The 19147-nt window shown below is 49.7% G+C and overlaps 3 protein-coding genes across 6 annotated transcripts; 2 read left to right on the top strand and 1 right to left on the bottom strand.

Annotated features, from left to right (window-relative positions):
* The first annotated feature begins 588 nt into the window (after positions 1-588).
* On the top strand, positions 589-7434 carry adam17b (ADAM metallopeptidase domain 17b). 4 transcript variants are annotated; one of them, XM_058072080.1, is made up of 18 exons: positions 589-784; positions 1141-1270; positions 1345-1475; positions 1549-1637; positions 1705-1876; positions 1962-2092; positions 2168-2254; positions 2325-2435; positions 2514-2655; positions 2729-2814; positions 2877-3029; positions 3108-3304; positions 3372-3475; positions 3531-3665; positions 3733-3863; positions 3934-4101; positions 4434-4490; positions 4575-7434. In XM_058072080.1, exons 1-18 carry the CDS (start codon positions 715-717, stop codon positions 4869-4871), a joined length of 2391 nt encoding a protein of 796 aa, XP_057928063.1. In that variant the 5' UTR covers positions 589-714; the 3' UTR covers positions 4872-7434. The 4 variants fall into 4 exon arrangements, with proteins under 4 accessions (XP_057928063.1, XP_057928073.1, XP_057928080.1 ...); XM_058072090.1 differs by having other exon boundaries at positions 2325-2408; positions 2511-2655; XM_058072097.1 differs by having other exon boundaries at positions 2325-2408.
* cpsf3 (cleavage and polyadenylation specific factor 3) lies at positions 4948-10244 on the bottom strand. Its single transcript, XM_058072111.1, has 18 exons — positions 9902-10244; positions 9648-9711; positions 9480-9577; positions 9272-9400; positions 9020-9197; positions 8856-8945; positions 8633-8783; positions 8355-8530; positions 8121-8279; positions 7913-8059; positions 7691-7843; positions 7519-7627; positions 7125-7223; positions 6956-7050; positions 6790-6877; positions 6650-6716; positions 6429-6525; positions 4948-5110 (listed from the first exon to the last, which is right to left on the bottom strand). Exons 1-18 carry the CDS (start codon positions 9970-9972, stop codon positions 5021-5023), a joined length of 2061 nt encoding a protein of 686 aa, XP_057928094.1. The 5' UTR covers positions 9973-10244; the 3' UTR covers positions 4948-5020.
* Positions 9923-18812, top strand: asap2b (ArfGAP with SH3 domain, ankyrin repeat and PH domain 2b). Its single transcript, XM_058072059.1, has 28 exons — positions 9923-10688; positions 10982-11054; positions 11280-11425; positions 11512-11586; positions 11658-11707; positions 11776-11905; positions 11980-12065; positions 12189-12264; positions 12333-12419; positions 12496-12599; positions 12669-12738; positions 12891-12978; positions 14684-14732; positions 14809-14972; positions 15067-15200; positions 15302-15396; positions 15470-15659; positions 15743-15828; positions 15914-16029; positions 16121-16188; positions 17082-17189; positions 17259-17451; positions 17513-17611; positions 17678-17864; positions 17932-17981; positions 18071-18135; positions 18220-18339; positions 18413-18812. The coding sequence occupies exons 1-28, from the start codon at positions 10563-10565 to the stop codon at positions 18485-18487; spliced, it is 2910 nt and encodes a 969-aa protein (XP_057928042.1). The 5' UTR covers positions 9923-10562; the 3' UTR covers positions 18488-18812.
* The last annotated feature ends 335 nt before the right edge of the window (positions 18813-19147 follow it).

Here is a 19147-nt window from a genome sequence, read left to right on the forward strand (position 1 = left end):
TTTGTGTGCTCTTAATTGAGTGTAAGGATGAAAACAAGAACACTTAGCAGGAGTAGTAGTTAGAGCAGTAGTTAGAGATTAACAGTTGACTTTGGAGTAGTTTGTCGCTAACAGCGGATTTATGTGCTAAAAATAGATCATCCAGATGTAGCTGTTACAAGATGGACGACGATTGTTTATTTCACTATCACTTTATCCATTCGACGGTTTACATGACCTTCAAACGTCTTTGTTGGACATCATTAATAAAATAAAGTTAATATGAAAATGAAAATGTGTGAAAAAAGAAACTTTTGTAGCTTTTACAGCGCAAAACCACTTGTCAAAATAATAATAACAACACAAATACAACATTGATTTCCAAAATAAAAGCTTAAGGTTGCGCCATACTTGAAAACATAATGAATAAGAGCTATCTACCTTCTTGTCTGGAGACCTGACAAACAATTTGCAATAAAATGCTACTAATGAGATGGTTTTATGGCGATGACGTTGAATCGCCATGCTGGTGTATGCTTTTATTGTGAAACCAAGCACACTCATTTCCACAGAAGCGCCGTGTGTCCCTTGCAAGCTTGACTTTGTCAGTTGTGCGTCTTCCTGGTTTTTTAAAAAAGTCCAACTGGACTGAAACACAAACACTTGAAATGTAGTCTCAGCCGTCTTTTAAAAAACGAAAGTCACTTTTGTGCAAGCAACAATTAAGTAATCAACATGTTGCTTTTTCTTCTTTTGTTTTTCACGCAAAGTGACGCCTCGCCGAAATCAGAAGACCCACAACTCTGTAAGTGTTGATAACACAACTTACACTCACATATTAAACCCTGTAAGTATTTATAACATAACCTATATTTACACATAAAACTACAAGTGTTTCTAACATACTTAAATATAAGGATATTTTTGTACAATCAAACAACAAGTCATGAAGCTATTTTTGTGGAAATACAATCATCTGATTAATTTCCTTATGGCATTATGACCTTCATGTCACGTGTTGCTATGCTAACAAAATATGTTAATATTAACAACTGAAAGAATGTCTTTTATAAACAATAGTCAATTCCAATTATGTTTAAAAAAGTAGATTTTTGCTTTTTAAGCATAAAGTGTGCATGACTTAAATCTCCTGTTCCTCAGCGTTCCTCAGATCCATGTTAGACGACTTTGACGTGCTGACGCTGTCCAGCGTTCACACTCACTCGGTCCGCCGCCGCGACCTTCTCACCAGCCATGTGGAGAAAGAGATCAGCTTTCACGCGCTGGAAAGGTGACCCATCAATGACTCATTATTGTTCATTTGAATATTTTCCTGATTGTGTTACATGGCGTGTGCGTGCGTAGACACTTTCGTCTGTACCTGAGGACCAACGAGCAGATCTTCACTGAAGATTTCCGCGCAGTGGTGGTGGACTCTGACGGCGAGCACGATTACCACGTCAACAGACATCATTTCTTCACAGGACACGTCATTGGTAACTCCTCCCCCTTCAGCCGGAGGGCCTCGCCTGTCTTCTTCTTACGCTTCTTCATCTTCTGCCCTCGCAGGGGAGGAGAACTCTCGTGTTCAGGCGCGTGTGGATGAGCATGACTTCTCTGCCCACATCGTGATGCAAGAGGCGGAGTTTAACGTGGAGGTGAGGCTGACTTTGATGCCCAAAAATGAAGAAATTTTGGGGAAACTTTGTTTTCTCCTTCTTGCAGCCTCTGTGGAGGTTCACGGTGCCTTCTGATGGACGCCTGCTGGTCTACCGCTCTGACCACATCCGAAATCTCAGCCGAGTGCAGCGGCCATCCGTCTGTGGCTATGTGAACTCTGACCCCCGCCACTTGCTTCCTGAAAGCGTGGGCGCCGTGGAGGATGAAGAGGAGGAAGGTTGAAAGTCAATTAGACGAGAAAATGAGCAAAAGATCATAGCACTTCCACTCAGTCCGCTGGGATGTCCCATCCTGTTTTTCAGAGTGCACGTCAAGGGTGAGGCGTGGTGTGCACGAGCACCGGAAGAACACGTGTCCTCTGCTGCTGGTGGCTGACCATCGCTTCTTCAAGCACATGGGTCGCCAGGAGGAGAGCACTACCCTCAACTACCTGGTGACCTTTCACCTCCACCATCGCTCCTTTTAGCCGCTCCCTCTCACCCGGCCGTGACGTGCACTCATGTTTCAGATCGAGCTCATCGACCGTGTAGACGACATCTACAGGAACACTTCGTGGGACGACGAGTTCTCCGGCTACGGCGTCCAAATCCAGCAGGTCTCTTAAAAAGCGCACGCAGGGCCACCTCTGATCTTTCAGCCATGTTTGACGTGCTCGTTTGCTTCAGATCGTCATCAAGAAGATGCCGACCCCCGTGGCGCCAGGATCGATCCACTTCAACATGGCTGGAAGTCCGGTGGCGGGCCGAAATGTGTGGGATGTCAAGCGTCTTCTGGAGGCAATGCTCCAACATGTGCGACTTGAGTCATGGCGTCGGCTCACTGAATGTGTGTGCGTGTGTGTGTGTGTGCAGCAGTTTAGCGTGGACATGGCGGAGAAGGCGGCCAACGTGTGCCTGGCCCACCTCTTCACCTACCAGGACTTCGACGAGGGCACGCTGGGTCTTGCTTACGTGGCACCCGCCAAGCCTGACATCCCCGGCGGTCTGTGCTCCAAAGGTGCGCTGTCACGCCTGCCGCCTCGCTGACCCGCCCCCCCTCGCCACAGCATCAAGGTGTGTGTGCTCCGCAGGGTGTCCTTCATCCAACGACCGTCTCATCTACCTCAACACGGGCCTGACCAGCACCAAAAACTACGGCAAGACCATCCTCACAAAGGTGACCTCTCACCTTTCCTCCGCACATTAAGCACACCCTCGCTCACCTGCGTTTCGCCACAGGAAGCCGACCTCGTGACCACGCATGAGCTGGGACACAACTTTGGGGCGGAGCACGACCCGGACAATATTCCCTACTGTGCGCCCCGCGAGGACCAGGGTGGCAAATACGTTATGTACCCCATCGCTGTGAGCGGCGACCATGCCAACAACAAGGTGTTCCTTCTGCTCGCTACGTACTTCCTGCCCACAACCCAGCACATTCACCGTGTGTGTGTGTGTGTGTGTGTGTAGGTCTTCTCCAACTGTTCCAAGCGCTCCATCGTGAAGCGCCTCAGGTCCAAGGCACCGTCCTGCTTCAAGGAGAGGACAGTCAACGTGTGCGGGAACTCGCGTGTGGAACACGGCGAGGAGTGTGACCCGGGTTTGCACGTCAAATCCGACCCCTGCTGCACCGCCGAGTGCCGCCTGCGGCCCGGCGCACTTTGCAGGTGAGACTTGGAAGACGGCAGGTGTGATGGCGGCGTGCTATCACGCTAACATTCCTGTGGCTTGCAGCGACAGGAACAGCGCCTGCTGTAGGAAGTGCCAGCTGGAAGCGGCGGGCGAAGTGTGCCAGGAGCCCATCGACGCCACATGCAAGGGTCGCTCGTTTTGCACAGGTGGGTGCGCAGGTGAGGGTGCGGAGGTCCAAAGTAACGTCTCGTGTGACCGCAGGCTCCAGCAAAGACTGTCCTCCACCGCAGAACGCTCCAAACAAAACGTCCTGCTTGGACAATGGCGAGTGTCAGGATGGCGAGTGCGTCCCCTTCTGTCTCGCCGTCCTCAAGCTGCAGCCATGCGCCTGCAACGGTAAAGCCACGCCTGCTCGCCACTGTCCACCGCCCGCCTCCATGTGAGCGCCGTCATGTCGTTACAGAGACCAACGCTTCCTGTAAGGTGTGCTGCCGTGGAAGCAATGGTGTGTGCGCCCCCTACCGGGACTCGGCGGGTCACTTCCTGTTCCTACGTAAAGGCAAACCGTGTACGGTGGGCTTCTGCGATGGAGCGGTAAGAAGCGTTCGTGCGTAGTTTGCGTTGGCGTTTGCGTGGGCGAGGGTGTGATGTGTGCCGTCTGCAGGGGAAGTGCATGAAGCAGGTGCAGGACGTGGTGGAGCGTCTTTGGGACTTCATCGACAAGCTGGACATCAACACCTTCGCCAAGTTCCTGGCTGACAACATCGTGGGCTCTGTGGTGGCGTTCTCCCTCCTGTTGTGGATCCCCTTCAGCATCCTTGTACACTGCGTGGTGCGTCCTCGCTCCCTCCTAACCTCACACCACATTTTGGGGCTGTGGGGTTTGGCTGCGGGGTCCACCGTCAGTCCACCATCATCCCTTGATAATAAGCGGCAACCCACATTGGTTCTTTGGTTACTTCTTGACCTCCCAAAGACGTGGCTAGGCTACCGCATTATCCAATGATAGTTTTGGTGACTAAGTCGGAAAATATAGGACGCATAGACGTAGATACAGTCATGAAAAGAACCACATCTGGCTCTCCAGCCACAGACCCACGTTTGGGTCCCACCAGTTGAGAACCTTCACTTGAGGGTCTCTGATAAGCTTTTGTTTTCCTTCAGGACAAGAAACTGGACCAGCAGTACGAGCAGACCAACAAGTCTCTCTTCTTCCCCAGCGTATGTAGACCCTTCCCTTCCCTTCCCTTCCCAGACCCTGCCTCCCCCATAGCTCCTCCCACTTTAACAGGAACTATTCTCCAGAATGCAGAACTCCTGAGCAGCCTGGAATCTGCCTCAGTGCGAATCTTCAAACCTTCCAACCCGACCTATGCTGGACCACGCTTTCAGGCGCCCAGCCCCGCCCCTCCGGAGAGCCCCCGTATGGCCACCATCAAGGAGGACCCCAGCTTTGACGAGGAGGCGCTGCAGGAGGCGTTCGGTCGGCCGCAGGGATCGGCGCCACGTTCCTTCGAGGACCTGACAGAGCAAAGCGTGGCCCTCAGAAAGGTCAGAGTTCAGCGTCAGCGTCACGTGGACGCCAAAGAGACACAGTGCTGACCAGCCAATCACAGACGTTCACGCACTTTGCGTTATTTGCTCCGTTGCCATGGTAATACACAAAAAAAAATGCCCATCAAAGCAAACGTTTCCTTTAATCAACAAAAATAAACATGAAAAAAGACATATCACAGGGTGGGCGTGGTCTCTCAGAGGGGGGGGCAAAGGGCATCATAGAGCCGATGCATGGCGACTTCCAACATCTCCCTCAGAGACTCGTCCTCGCCGCACGTCACGACCTGCGTGTCACAGATGTCAGGTCAGCACAGCTAACTTTTAGTATATAGTAAAGTATATAATAAAATATATAACTAAGTGTGTATATATATATATATATATATATATATATATATACACACATATACGTATAACTAAGTATATAACTTTATTGTGAGGCAGAACTCACCAAGCGTTGGATTGTTCGCCCATTCGTAGGGAACGGGTGCTTTACAACATTTACCCGCCTGACGATTGTTGTTGCTATAGTAACGCAATCCGTACTGGTACTGTAGACATGTTCCATCATGTGGAGAACATGTCTACATCCGGTTAGCCTATTTTTTTTCAGCAGTCGTGAATTAGGCATGTCATCCAAGTCATCCGTCCATCTATTTTACAGCAGTTACAAAGCGTAAACTTCCGGTAAGAAGATTCCGACTACGCAATAAACGTTTTTTGGCCACTGAAAATAAGATAAGCTTAGATGGATGATATTTCTCCATTTAGAGAGGAAATAAAGAGCAGAATCCTGGAGATTAATTAATTAATTAATTAATTCATTCATTCATTTTCTTCCGCTTTTCCTCACGAGGGTCGCGGGGGGTGCTGGAGCCTATCCCAGCTGTCTTCGGGCGAGAGGCGGGGTACACCCTGGACTGGTGGCCAGCCAATCACAGGGCACATATAGACAAACAACCATTCACACTCACATTCATACCTATGGACAATTTGGAGTGGCCAATTAACCTAGCATGTTTTTGGAATGTGGGAGGAAACCGGAGTACCCGGAGAAAACCCACGCATGCACGGGGAGAACATGCAAACTCCACACAGAGATGGCCGAGGGTGGAATTGAACCCTGGTCTCCTAGCTGTGAGGTCTGCGCGCTAACCACTAGACCGCCGTGCCGCCCGGAGATTAATTCATTATTGAAATCTGCTGATGCTTGTTTACATTCAAATATCACTGCATTTTGTGTGTTTTATTATATTTATTCATATGCAAGTGGATATGACGTGCATGTGCTACATGCATTGCAGAGTTTTTTTTAAAGTAGCTCAGTCTTGGGGATAGAAGCTAGAAACAGCCGCATGCTAGCAAAATCCCGATTAAAAAACCCTGAATATATTAAATATGTAAATAAAGTATGGTTATTGACCATTTTGTTCATTCATTTACAAATACATTACTTGTCGTAACAATTAGCAAAAGGAGGAAGTGACATGGGTCTCAGGTGTAAAACCAACCGTGTTTCCGATACGTAGTACCTAATGACGATCCTGCTAGCTAGCAGCTAAAGTTAAAAGTGCAGACAAAAAGCAAAGAGTTGACACTCACTCTTCTCTCCGGGTCCACGATCGCCGACACGCCGTCCACGTTGACCGTTACATGTTTGTCGTCTTTGAAATGTACACAATCGTCTCCGAACATGTCACTACACACAAACACACACACAGTCATTGGTTCATCCATCTTATAGTAAAACGCTAACATCCTGTGTCGATGTCGAATGTTTCATTCATCTTACGGACAAAAATTAAAACGAGGATCAGACTCACTGCAGCATGAGTTCCAGCCTCTCAATGAAGACTTCCTGGTCGAAGGTTTCCGGCCGAGCTTCCAGAACTGAAAAGCAAGCAAACACTTGGTGTCAAAAGGCATGAAGGCATCAAGGGGGCGGCGTGCTGCCTTCGCTGACTTTTCTGAGCGTTGGGGTTGGACTGGACCTCCAGCACCACCGTGGTCACCACGTCGGCATACATGTCATTCAGCGGGTTGGCGAGCCACTGAGGAAACAACAACAACAGGAAGGTTTGACTGGCGGCATCGAATGACATCATCATGCTTCCGCGTTCGGGTCAGACCTCCAGCAGAACCATGCCGCCTTCGTGGACCATGGTGATGTTCTTGAAGATCTTGAAGGTCATCTTCTCTGCAGTCTCCAGTTGTTCCACATCACCTGAACACACTCGCATCATGATGCACCGACACGTGAAGCCCGACTGGGAAGCGTGCAAAACACGGGCGTCTCACCAGCAAGGCATCGGAGTTGTGTTACCAGCAGCGAGATGGGTCCAGTGTAGGGGATGGCTTGTGTTTGTGTCACGGTACCAACGTTCAAGTCTGTGTACTCTGAACAATAAAAAAAACTTGACAATCAACAAACGACTACATTTACATGACAGTGTTTCCCATACGTACGGCTGCAATAAACACATTATAACGGGACTGTTTATGAATCGTTACAACTCTGCACAGTAGGTGGCGCCATACATCCCAACTCTGCTTATGAACTGAGACGACATCATGTAGCTGCCCCACAACCCACCCACCACCACACATAGATTGCAGTCCTGTGGGAAACACTGTCTTTGCATGTTGACAGAATGCCCCCATTACACACACACACACACACACACACACACACCTGAGAGGTCAGTGGGTGTGAGGATGTGATAGTTGAAGTTCCTCTTGACCAGGATGCCAGACACGCGCTGACCCTGAGCACACTTCTTGTCCGCCAGAGAGCCCATCACCTGCGGCAAAGCATGCTGGGACGTCATCGCCCGCTCACAGAGACGCGGTCTTTACCAACCAACCTTAGCCAGTTTTTCTCCTCTGAAATTCAGTGTGACGGCCTCGGTGTTCCTGGGGTTGTGGACCTCAATGTGGACTTCATCGTTGTCTTCATACTCCCGAATCAGTGCCGCTTTCAGGCGTGCCATCTCGTTCTGCTCGCCGTGGACTAGGATCTGAAAGAGACCTCCGGTTAGCACACATGGCGAAAGCACTTATCGTCAAGATGGCGACCGGCCGTTTACCACATGCGGAGGCTTGAGCGCTCGGATGAACTCGCTGGTCTGTTGGTAGTCTGTGTGCGCCGAAAAGGAGATGTAATCCACGGACATCTTGAGTGGAAGCTTCTGCCCCGACATGGTGTTGATCTCCTCGGGCTCCGTCATGATGTGCTACAAGAGAACAGGAAGTGAGAATAATGGCGTGTTCTTCATTGAGGGTGCGAACACACACCTTGGCCAGCGTTCCCTCCACGCAGTAACCGGCGATGATGACGCCGTTCCGCTTATCCGTGCACCAGCTCTCGAACAACTCTCTGGACAGACCGCTTTGCATCATTCCAGGAGACGCCATCACCACGCTGGGACCGATGTCGTCAAAATGGTCCATGCTCTGTCACACGCACCAGGATTTAGCCACACTAGTCCATCTGTCATCAAAAGCGGTGTAATATCGGCACCCACTCACCTTCAGGTTGCTGATGTGCTTGAAAACAAAGGGGTTGTTAACGTTGATGGCTTTGCGGATCTTGTCGTTCATGGCGTTGATGTACGTCTGGTAGACGGCCATGCACTTCCGAGCCAGAGACGAGGCGTAGTAGATGGGAATGTCATGGAGCTCTGGGTGGTTCTGCCAGTACTCGTCTGGAGAGGTGAGAAAAAAACAAGGTGTGAAGACGAAGGGGTAGCGAGCGAGAGAGAGAGAGAGAGAGAGAGAGAGAGACAGAGAGAGCGAGACACACCCACCCAGGATGAGCAGAAGCTCCTGAGCTCGTCCCAGCGCAAAGACAGGAATCAGACAACGACCTTCCCTGTTCACAATGTCATGCACGGTGTTGCAGAAACGTGCCTCGCGCTCCTCTCTCTTCTCGTGGATGTGCGTCCCGTAAGTGGACTCCTGAGACACAGCCCGCATGACGTCACGGCGGTGACCATCATGAACACGTAAGCATGAGAAGAATCAGCTGACCGTGATGAGTATGTCGGGTTTCACGCTGGGGATCTCCGCCGCCATCAAGTGTCTGTCCTCCTGACGTGAGAAGTCTCCTGTGTACAGCAACTACACACAAACACACACATTTTGTGATGTTTTTTCGTGCCAACCAGCAAAGGAAATGGTTGCACGGTTTTTACCTTGACGCCTGCAATCTCGATCATGAACATGGCGGCGCCCAGCACATGCCCAGCATGGTAACACCAGAACTTAATGCCAGCCACTTCCTTCACCTCGTGGAAGTTGATGGTCTCGATCTTGTCCATGCTCTCCTCCAGGTCTGTCTCCGTGTACAACATGTCATCTGCTGAGATGTTGCTACGGGGACAAGGTCGCCGTCACCTTCGCACTTGAGTCTACCCCCCCCCACCCCCCATGGCGGCTCTGCCCACCTGACTTTGACGTAGTCTGACAGCAGCCAGCGGTAGATGGCCTTGGTGGCGTGCGTCATGAAGGTTCGCCCCTTGAAGCTGGTCTTCTGCAGGAACCAGGGCAGAGCTCCACAGTGGTCCAGGTGGAAGCTGAAGTGAAAAAGATACTTCATCAAGTAGCGTCTCCACCACCAGTAACGACCAGGAACCGTGGACATGTGCTACTGACTGGCTGATGAGCAGCAGGTCCACCTCGGCCGGGTCGATCAGGTCGATGTAAGGCAGCGCGTCCATGCCCTCCAGGCCCGGGTGGATCCCACAGTCCAGCTGGAAGCAAACATCCACAGATGATGTCACATGATCAACCATGATGGCTGCAACCAAGACGAGTCGGTACCATGATCTTTCTTCCTTTAAACTCCAGGATGATGCAGGACCTTCCCACCTCTTGACCTGCCCCACTGGAGAGACGCATACACGCGCACACACGTGCATGAAAAGTTTAGAAAGATTGACAAACGGTGACATTTTTCTCAAGTAAACATGATATAAATGAGCATAAATAACACACTAAGAAAGAAAACACATTCCAAATAAGGTTCCTTGTCGGGTGAAATGAAGAAAGAAGACAAAGAAGACTTTTGGACTCACAGAGGACGAATGAGAAGCTGATCGCTTTCCTCCGCGGGGACTGTTGTCTCTGGTTTGCGTTGAGTTGTCATCTTTAACTCTCTAAATGCTAAAAACTGATGAAAAACAACATGAATTCAAGACCAAGTGTGATTCCGCCACAAGTTTAGCTCAGCGCTATCGCTGATGTTTTTCTTCTTCTTTTGTCTTGGGCGGGACTTCCCGTTCACAGCGTCCTCTTACCGCCACCTTGTGGACATAATAGCTTCCTACATGTGCCTGGCAATGATTTGTATCGCTCTCGATCGACGGTGTTGTTTTTAACTCGTCTTTTATACAAAGACAAAGACGAGCAAATTAAGTTAAGATATTTTCTAGTCTTCGTTAAACGTCCAAGTTAAGTGACGGCTTGTGGGCGTGGCCTACAGAGTGAGGTTTTGTGGGAAGTGAAGCGAAGTGAGACGTCTGCTGGCGCCGAGCGGCGCGCACGAAGGAACCTGGCGGTGCACGCGCCTCACCTGAACGGAAATACACCCGAAGACGAATTGAAAACGTCACCGGAAAACTTTGCTAAGTTTACCGTTGGCGTGTGTATGTGTGTGGGGAGACTCCAGGTGCGCGCGCCCCACCTGAGGTTGCACTAGTCTCGTCTCTTTTCCGGGTTCGAACTCTCCACCCAGCCATGCCGGACGTGATCAGCGTTACCGAGTTCGTCGGCGAGTGCAATGAGGACTACAAGGCCCCCACCACGTCCAACTTCTCCATGCGGATGTCCCACTGCAGGAACACCGTGTCCGTCCTGGAGGAGGTAAGAGGGCAGGACACACCTGTGACGCGTGAATGCTGGGGTCAGGGGTCATGGGCGTATGTGCCTGACAGTTTGAGAAAAATATGTACAGTTTCACGGAAAGTCATGTGACGCTAACCATGTTACATCGCAACAGGAAGTACAACTTCCCCATCCTGTTGCATGCTGGGAGAATGCACTTCGCTTCTTTCCTGTCCAGTCATCTTCTCTCTCTCTCTGTGTGTGTGTGTGTGTGTGTGTATAAACACACAGGTACTAAAGAAGTCACATGACTTGTGTGTGTCTCCCTTCAGGTCCTGGATGTGGAGCGCTCGGTGCTGTCCAAACTGAAGAAGGCGGTGAAGGCCGTGCACACGTCTGGTCTGAGTGAGACGCTCACCTTGTTCTCCATTCTTGACATATGTGTTGCCATGACAACATCACCAAGACACACACACACACTTGTTAGAAGTGGTTTCAGCATGGCGGGCAAGCAGTATCTGGCCCGGAAAAACATTCCCGTCATTCCCGCTCGTGTCCCAGCATGCTGAGGGCGCAGCTTCCCTCATCACAGCGAAGGGGATTAACCGAGTGTGTGTGTGTGTGTGGCAGCGCACGTGGAGCACGAGGAGCAGTACGTGCACGCCATGGAGAAGCTGGGGGACAACTGTGTGTGCAACGAGGACACCGATGTGGGCTCCGCCTTCCTCAAGTTTGCCGTTTTCACCAAAGAGCTGGCAGCACTTTTCAAAAACCTGGTGAGGATCCACAGCCCCGCCCTTGTGCCAGCCCATTTGCTGTTGCCACGGAGACGTGTTGATGCGGTGTATCTTCCCATTGTCAGATTCAGAACATGAACAACATTATCTCCTTCCCGCTGGACAGTCTGCTCAAAGGGGACCTGCGGGGCGTCAAGGGGGTGTGTTCCTTCGTTCACGCTAACAGGAAGTGCTAACCTGATGGTTGAGGTCATGTCAAATGTCTCCTCAGGACCTGAAGAAGCCCTTCGATAAGGCCTGGAAGGACTACGAGACTAAACTGTAAGCTTCATCTTCACTCTGCGCTTTTATTTTGATAGGCCCTACTGAACTTGACTGACCCTGTGCAGGTCCAAGCTGGAGAAGGAGAAGCGTGAGCACGCCAAGCAGCACGGCATGATTCGCACTGAATTCAGCGGCGGAGAGATCGCAGAGGAGATGGAAAAGGAACGCCGCATGTTCCAGCTCAACATGTGTGAGGTAAGCTCACCTGCGGGGGGTCATAGGTCGCTCCCGGGGACAAACAGGAAATGACGTGCAACGCTGTCCTATAGTACCTGCTGAAGGTCAACGACATCAAAGTGAAGAAAGGCGTGGACTTCCTGCAGAACCTCATCAAGTATTTCCACGCCCAGTGCAAGTATGACGTCAAGCATCCAGTTAATGAACTTGTCAATCATCAAATTGTCCTGTCAATCATTCTGTCAATAATCATGTGATTCATCCTGTCAATCATTGTGTCACATGAACATGGTGATCTCAGTTTCTTCCAGGACGGCCTGAAGGCAGTGGAGAGTCTCAAGCCCTCCGTAGAGAAAATGGCGTCTGAGCTGACCGCGGTGAGGATAGCGCCATCACATGTATTTGACCTTTAACCTTTGTCTGAGGCGCGTGACTTCCTGTGCAGATCAAACAGACGCAGGACGGCGAGAGGAAACAATTAATTCAGCTCAGAGACGTCCTCAAGGCGGCGCTGCAGTCGGAGACCAGAGAGGTTGCCGCCTTTGAATGATGGGCGAGCCGACCAATAGAAGCCCACGGGGGCGCTGACGACTGTGTGTGATTGACAGGAGACCCCGGCCAAGCAGAAGGCAGGATACAATCTGCACCAGCTGCAGGGGAACAAGGCCCACGGAACCGAGCGTTCCGGTGTTCTGTACAAAAGGAGTGAGGGGTGAGTCATCATACTGCAGTCAATATGGCTGCCATCTTTGTGGTCATACCGCTGTGCTGTGTCGTCTAGGTTGAGGAAAGTGTGGCAGAAGAGGAAGTGCTCGGTGAAAAACGGTTTCCTGACCATCTGCCACGCCACGGTAAGCCACGCCCACTAGCTGCTTTTTTTGTTTGACTCAAACAACCAAACAGTAGCAGGGCACGTCTCATAGAAATACTGTACCCATGGAAGATGAGTGGGCGGAGCTTTAGTTTCGTTCACGCCAACAAACGCCAATGTTGCCTCTTTCAGACAAACCGTCCACCTGCCAAACTCAACCTGCTCACCTGTCAGGTGAAGAAGAACCCCGACGACAAGAAGAACTTTGACTTGATTTCACGTAAGAGCTCAACACCTCTAGAACACGTCTGGAACTTGACAACAAACCTGGAACGTTACAAGAACAAATCCGGAACTAAAATACAGTAACGTAACATAACTATAATATTAGAACATATCTAGTACACACGTGGACTATGACTAGAACAAGTCTAGACCACGAAGATGGACACGACTACAACACAGCTAGAACAGGACTAACACAGAACTAGAATATGACCACAATAAATCGTAGGACACAGTACACGACTAGAACAAACTTGGAAGATGACTAGAACAGGGCTAGAACAAATCTCTAGAATGCAGCTAGCCAAGACTAGAACAAACCTGGGACATGACAGGAACACAGCTAGAACACAACTACAGCTGTAGCACAGTTAGAACACCACTAAAACAAACCTGGAACATGACTAGAACACAGACACAATGAGAACAAATTGCTAGAACATGACTAGACAAAATCTACAATACGACTAGAGCACGTCGAGAACGTGGTTAAAATATTACCTATACACAGTTAGAACACAACAACAACAACAAATCCCTAGAACACAGCTTGAACACGACAGGAACAAACCTGGAACGTGACTACAACCCAGCTGAACACTACCACAAGTCCCTAGGGACAACTAGAACACAACTACAAATCTCTAGAACATGACTAGACCAAATCTGGAACATGATTAGAACCCAGCTGGAACACTACTACAAATCCCTAGGGACAACTAGAACACAACTACAACAAATCTCTAGAACACGACTAGACCAAATCTGGAACATGATTAGAACCCAGCTAGAACACTACCACAAATCCCTAGGGACAACTAGAACACAACTACAACAAATCTCTAGAACACGACTAGAACAAATCTGGAACATGATTAGAACCCAGCTAGAACACTACTACAAATCCCTAGGGACAGCTAGAGCGGGACTGCAATAAATCCCTAGAACACAGCTCGAACATGACAACAACAAACCTGAAACACTACTACAAATCCCTAGGGACAGATAGAACACAACTACAACAAATCTCTAGACAACGACTAGAACAAATCTAGAACATGATTAGAACCCAGCTAGAACACTACTACAAATCCACAGTTAGAACACAACTACAACAAATCTCTAGAACACGACTAGAACAAATTTAGAACATGATTAGAAACCAAGCTAGAACACTACTACAAATCCCTAGAGATAACTAGAGCGGGACTGCAATAAATCCCTAGAACACAGCTCGAACACGACAACAACAAACCTGGAACATGACTGCAACCCAGCTAGAACACTACTACAAATCCCTAGGGTCAGCTAGAACACAACCACAATAAATCTCTAGAACACGAGTAGAACAAATCTGGAACATGATTAGAGCCCAGGTAGAACATTACTACAACGCCCTAGAGACAGTTAGAGCGTGATCATGATCAGAGTGATCATGATCATAACCCAGCTAGAACACTACTACAAATCCCTAGAGTCAGCTAGAAGACAACCACAACGAATCTCTAGAACACGAGTAGAACAAATCTGGAACATGACTAGAACCCAGCTAGAACACTACTATAACGCCCTAGAGACAACTAGAGCGTGATCATGATCAGAGCACATCTGGAAGATGGTTAGAATATGGCCTAGAACACGGCTAGAACAAATATTGGTCGGCTTGAGAAGGTGTCCACGGTGTGTGTGGTCTCCCACAGACGACAGGACGTATCACTTCCAAGCAGAAGAGGAGGCAGAGTGTCAGATGTGAGTAACCTGAAGTTTGACACTTGACTTGACGTGACGTGCCGACCTGTGACCTGTGAGGTTCTGCGTGTTGCAGTTGGGTGTCGGTTCTCCAGAACAGCAAAGAAGAGGCTCTGAACAAAGCCTTCAAAGGAGATCAGGACGAGGGGGACAACATCGTCCAGGAGCTCACCAAAGCCATCGTGCAGGAAGTGAAGAAGATCAGCGGAAACAACGTCTGCTGCGACTGCGGCGCTCCTGGTGATGACCGTGCTAGCACCGCTAGCTCTAGTACCTCCAGAACCGAGCTTAAATAATTAAACAGGCTTTACAAAGGTGAACTGTTCTCCTGCAGATCCCACATGGCTGTCCACCAACCTCGGGGTGCTGATCTGCATTGAGTGCTCAGGGATCCACAGAGAAATGGGGGTCCACTACTCCAGGATCCAGAGTCTGGACCTGGACGTCTTGGGAACGTCCGAACTGCTGGTGAGTCATCTTCCCTGTCCACATTAGTCCAGCATTAGATGGACTAGTTTATTGAACATGAGCATGAAGGCGTCGAGACCACCAGAGTTGTCCTCTTTCAGCTGGCCAAGAATGTGGGAAACGCCAGGTTCAATGACATCATGGAGGTGGAGCTTTCAGCCAAGGGCGTGTCCAAACCCCACCCAAGCAGTGACATGTGAGTGAGCGTGCAGCATTCGAAGGAACTCAGCGGAGAACTAGAACGTCCTGCTTGTGCTCCACATGTCCAGGCAGACCAGGAAGGACTACATCACCGCCAAATACGTGGAAAAGCGATTTGTGCGCCCAAACTGCGCTGATGCCGAGGCCCGCATGAAGGTTCTCTACCAGGCTGTCCGCAACCGAGACATCCTGTCCCTCATCCAGGTGTACGCCGAGGGCGTAGACCTGATGGAGGCAGTCCCACAGACTCATGAGCATGTAGGATAAATCTTTCCCAGCTTCTTCTCAACGAATGTCAGCGGAGATCTTCACGATCATCGTGGTTGTAAATGTGATTTCAGGAGCCAGGCGAGACGGTGCTCCATCTGGCAGTTCGCATGGTGGACAGAAACTCGCTTCACATGGTTGACTTCCTGGCTCAGAACAGGTGGAGCCACATGATGACTGTCAATGATGGCGCCAGCAATGCTAACAATGTCGCTAACAATGTTGCTAACAATGTTTGTGTGCAGCGCCAGCTTGGACAAGCAGACGTCCAAAGGAAGCACGGCGTTGCATTACTGCTGCCTGACGGACAACAGTGAAAGTCTCAAACTCCTCCTGAGAGGAAAAGCTGCCGTGGACATCAGTGAGTGTGCACGTCACCATGCTAACTCGCACTGGCTAATGTCAGCGTTAGCATGTTTGCCCCATGCTATTCTTTGTGTGTGTGTGTGCAGCTAACGAGGGCGGAGAAACACCACTGGACATTGCCAGACGACTTGGACACTTGCAGTGTGCAGACCTGGTGAGAGTCCATTCGTCCAGCTAAAGATGAGCTAGGGACTCAGGCGGTGAAGAGCTATGCTAAGCTAAAGCTAAGCTAGTTAGGGACTCAGGCGGTGAAGAGCTATGCTAAGCTAAAGCTAAGCTAGTTAGTGACTCAGGTGGTGAAGAGCTATGCTAAGCTAAAGCTAAGGTAGTCAGGGACTCCTGCGGTGAAGAGCTATGCTAAGCTAAAGCTAAGCTAGTTAGTGACTCAGGCAATGAAGAGCTATGCTAAGCTAAAGCTAAGCTAGTTAGTGACTCAGGTGGTGAAGAGCTATGCTAAGCTAAAGCTAAGCTAGTCAGGGACTCATGCGGTGAAGAGCTATGCTAAGCTATAGCTAAGCTAGTTAGTGACTCGGGCAATGAAGAGCTATGCTAAGCTAGTTACGGACTCAGGCATTGAAGAGCTATGCTAAGCTTAAGCTAAGCTAGTCAGGGACTCATGCGGTGAAGAGCTATGCTAAGCTATAGCTAAGCTAGTTAGTGACAAATGCGGTGAAGAGCTAAGCTATAGCTAAGCTAGTTAGTGACTCGGGCGGTGAAGAGCTATGCTAAGGTAAAGCTAAGCTAGTTAGGAACTCAGGTAATGAAGAGCTATACTAAGCTAAATATAAGCTAGTTAGTGACTCAAGCAATGAAGAGCTATGCTAAGCTAAAGCTAAGCAATTTTAGGGACTCAGGCGGTGAAGAGCTATGCTAAGCTAAAGCTAAGCTAGTTAGTGACTCAGGCAATGAAGAGCTATGCTAAGCTAAAGCTAAGCTAGTTAGTGACTCAGGCGGTGAAGAGTTATGCTAAGCTATAGCTGAGCGAGTTAGTGAGTCTGGCAATCAGCATTTATGCTAAGATAAGCTACCCTTGTGTTTGCATGTCAGCTGACCCAGGCTCAGACAGGAAAGTTCAACGTGCACGTGCACGTGGAGTACGAGTGGCGTCTTCGTAACGATGACCTGGATGAGAGTGAGGACGAGCTCGAAGACAAGGTAAGAAGTATTTAGCAGATCACGTACCCACTCTGGGGGCCTAACCATGTGACCACACCCCTTACCCAGCCGATCCCCTCCCGCCGTGAGGAGCGCCCCCTCAGCTGCTTTGTGGGCGGAGCCGGAGCGGTGGGGGTCCGGGACCGACACAGGCCTCAGGTCCCCAGCATGATGATCAGCAATGAGACCTACGGCACCATGCTGGACCTCCACCTACCTCCGGGACCCACCCCCGCTCTGCCCCCCAGAGGTCCTGCCAGAGGTCAGAGTGCTAAGCTCCTCCCCTTAATTTGCATGGTGTAACTGTACAAAGTGACTTGCAGGACACGGCAAACCTGTTGCCATGGAAACTATCGGACGACAGCGCTCTTCGTCCGACCCCCCCAACCCGAATGCCACAGAGAGAAACACCTCCATCTACGGTGAGTGTCACTTCCTGTCCTCCTGCTCCTCTGATGTCACATGACTCCCGACGTTGCCTTTTGCAGTTCTCCCCGTGGCTCCTCCTCCTCCTCCAGCCAACCACAGGGCCAGGAGTATGCCCCTCCCACCCTCTGCAGCCGCACCCCCGGCTGTTTCTGTGCCATCGGCCCCACCCGCTGTTGCGCCGCCCCTCCCACCGCCCCCAACCAGCCACAAACATGACACACCCCCAGGACCGACATCACCCAGCAGGCAAGTTTTGGTCCGAAGTGGTCCGTACTAGTCTGGACTGGTCTTAATCGTGTTGATGTGTTTTCAGGTCAGCTCCAAAAAGGTTACCTTTTAGAAGAGCTTCAGCACACAAAGGAGGTACGCACACACACACACACACACACAGTGAACAGGACGCGTGTGTGTTTGTGCGTCATGTGATGTTACATCATTATGTCATCATGCAGCTTCTCAGGTCCAGTCCCCCCTGAGCTCCTCCCCGCCGACACCCAAACCCAGAACCACCTTCAGTGTGAGTACCTCTCCTCACTGTGTGTGTGTGTGTGTGTGTTTGTTAATAGTGTGTGTGTGTGTGTGTGTGTGTGTGTGTGCGCAGACATCTCGACCCAAGAGGGTGCGGGCCATCTATAAATGTTTGGCAGACCACCCAGACGAGTTGACGTTCGAGGAGGGTGAGGTGATCGTGGTGGAGGGTGAGGAGGACAGCGAGTGGTGGGTGAGTGCTTAGCCCCGCCCCTTCCAAGGCTGATGGGAAGTGTCTCTGATTGGACACTCTTGTTATTGTCCAGGTTGGACACGTGGAAGGAGAACCTGCCAGACGAGGAGTGTTTCCTGTCACCTTCGTGCATTTCATCACAGAGTGACCACGTCCTCATCCTCCGTGTGGACCACTCGTCCTCATCGTCCTCATCTTCACGTGTCCATAAAAAGCTTTGTTGTGACTTGTCTCACCTGGTGCCTGTTAGCGCCATTAGCATGCCAGTGTCTGTCACTCAGGTTTTCATGATGCTTTCTGTAAATGCTGAACGTAATTGAACAAAAATGACGACTTCAGTAGTCAATTCAAGTACATTTTACTGTATGTACTTAATTTTTACAGTCGGTTTTACAGTCGCGTACCCTTTCAGACATTTGAACGTGGATGTGCAAATGTATTGTGTGTGTACTATGACAATAAATACTTGTTTGACAGCTAGTGATTCATATTGCTCATTATATTCAGTATCTGACTAAGTACTATGTCAGCTGGTGTGTGCTGGAGGCATGCAGTACCTTGTGATTACCACAAGACGGCAGTGTTAAGACAGTTATGTCTAAATTAGTCTCAACACAGCTCACGAACCCACTAAACTCATTCCGCAGATACCCGCAAAGTTTCACATGAGCACCGAAACAAATATTATTAATTATTAATTAATTAATTACTTATTAATTATTAAGTATAAAGTCAAACTTTTTACAGTAAACAGTAATTGCTCAAAATAAACCACATTTAATTGTTAATTAAATTATTATTAACATTA

This window comes from Doryrhamphus excisus, chromosome 1 (genome assembly GCF_030265055.1).
Source record: "Doryrhamphus excisus isolate RoL2022-K1 chromosome 1, RoL_Dexc_1.0, whole genome shotgun sequence".
Lineage (NCBI taxonomy): Eukaryota > Metazoa > Chordata > Actinopteri > Syngnathiformes > Syngnathidae > Doryrhamphus > Doryrhamphus excisus.

Bases quoted from the DNA above. Each gene is read 5' to 3' on its own strand.
- cpsf3 (XM_058072111.1), bottom strand. From the start codon at position 9,972: ATGACAACTCAACGCAAACCAGAGACAACAGTCCCCGCGGAGGAAAGC. The intron at 8,060-8,120 runs GTGTGTGTTCGC...GTTCTCTTGTAG, and splicing joins TGGAGGGAACGCTGGCCAAG to CACATCATGACGGAGCCCGA. The intron at 7,628-7,690 runs GTTGGTTGGTAA...GCTTTGCCGCAG, and splicing joins GAGGAGAAAAACTGGCTAAG to GTGATGGGCTCTCTGGCGGA.
- asap2b (XM_058072059.1), top strand. From the start codon at position 10,563: ATGCCGGACGTGATCAGCGTTACCGAGTTCGTCGGCGAGTGCAATGAG. The intron at 10,689-10,981 runs GTAAGAGGGCAG...GTCTCCCTTCAG, and splicing joins CCGTGTCCGTCCTGGAGGAG to GTCCTGGATGTGGAGCGCTC. The intron at 17,865-17,931 runs GCAAGTTTTGGT...ATGTGTTTTCAG, and splicing joins GGACCGACATCACCCAGCAG to GTCAGCTCCAAAAAGGTTAC.
- adam17b (XM_058072072.1), top strand. From the start codon at position 715: ATGTTGCTTTTTCTTCTTTTGTTTTTCACGCAAAGTGACGCCTCGCCG. The intron at 2,255-2,324 runs GTCTCTTAAAAA...CGTTTGCTTCAG, and splicing joins ACGGCGTCCAAATCCAGCAG to ATCGTCATCAAGAAGATGCC. The intron at 3,864-3,933 runs GTAAGAAGCGTT...TGCCGTCTGCAG, and splicing joins TGGGCTTCTGCGATGGAGCG to GGGAAGTGCATGAAGCAGGT.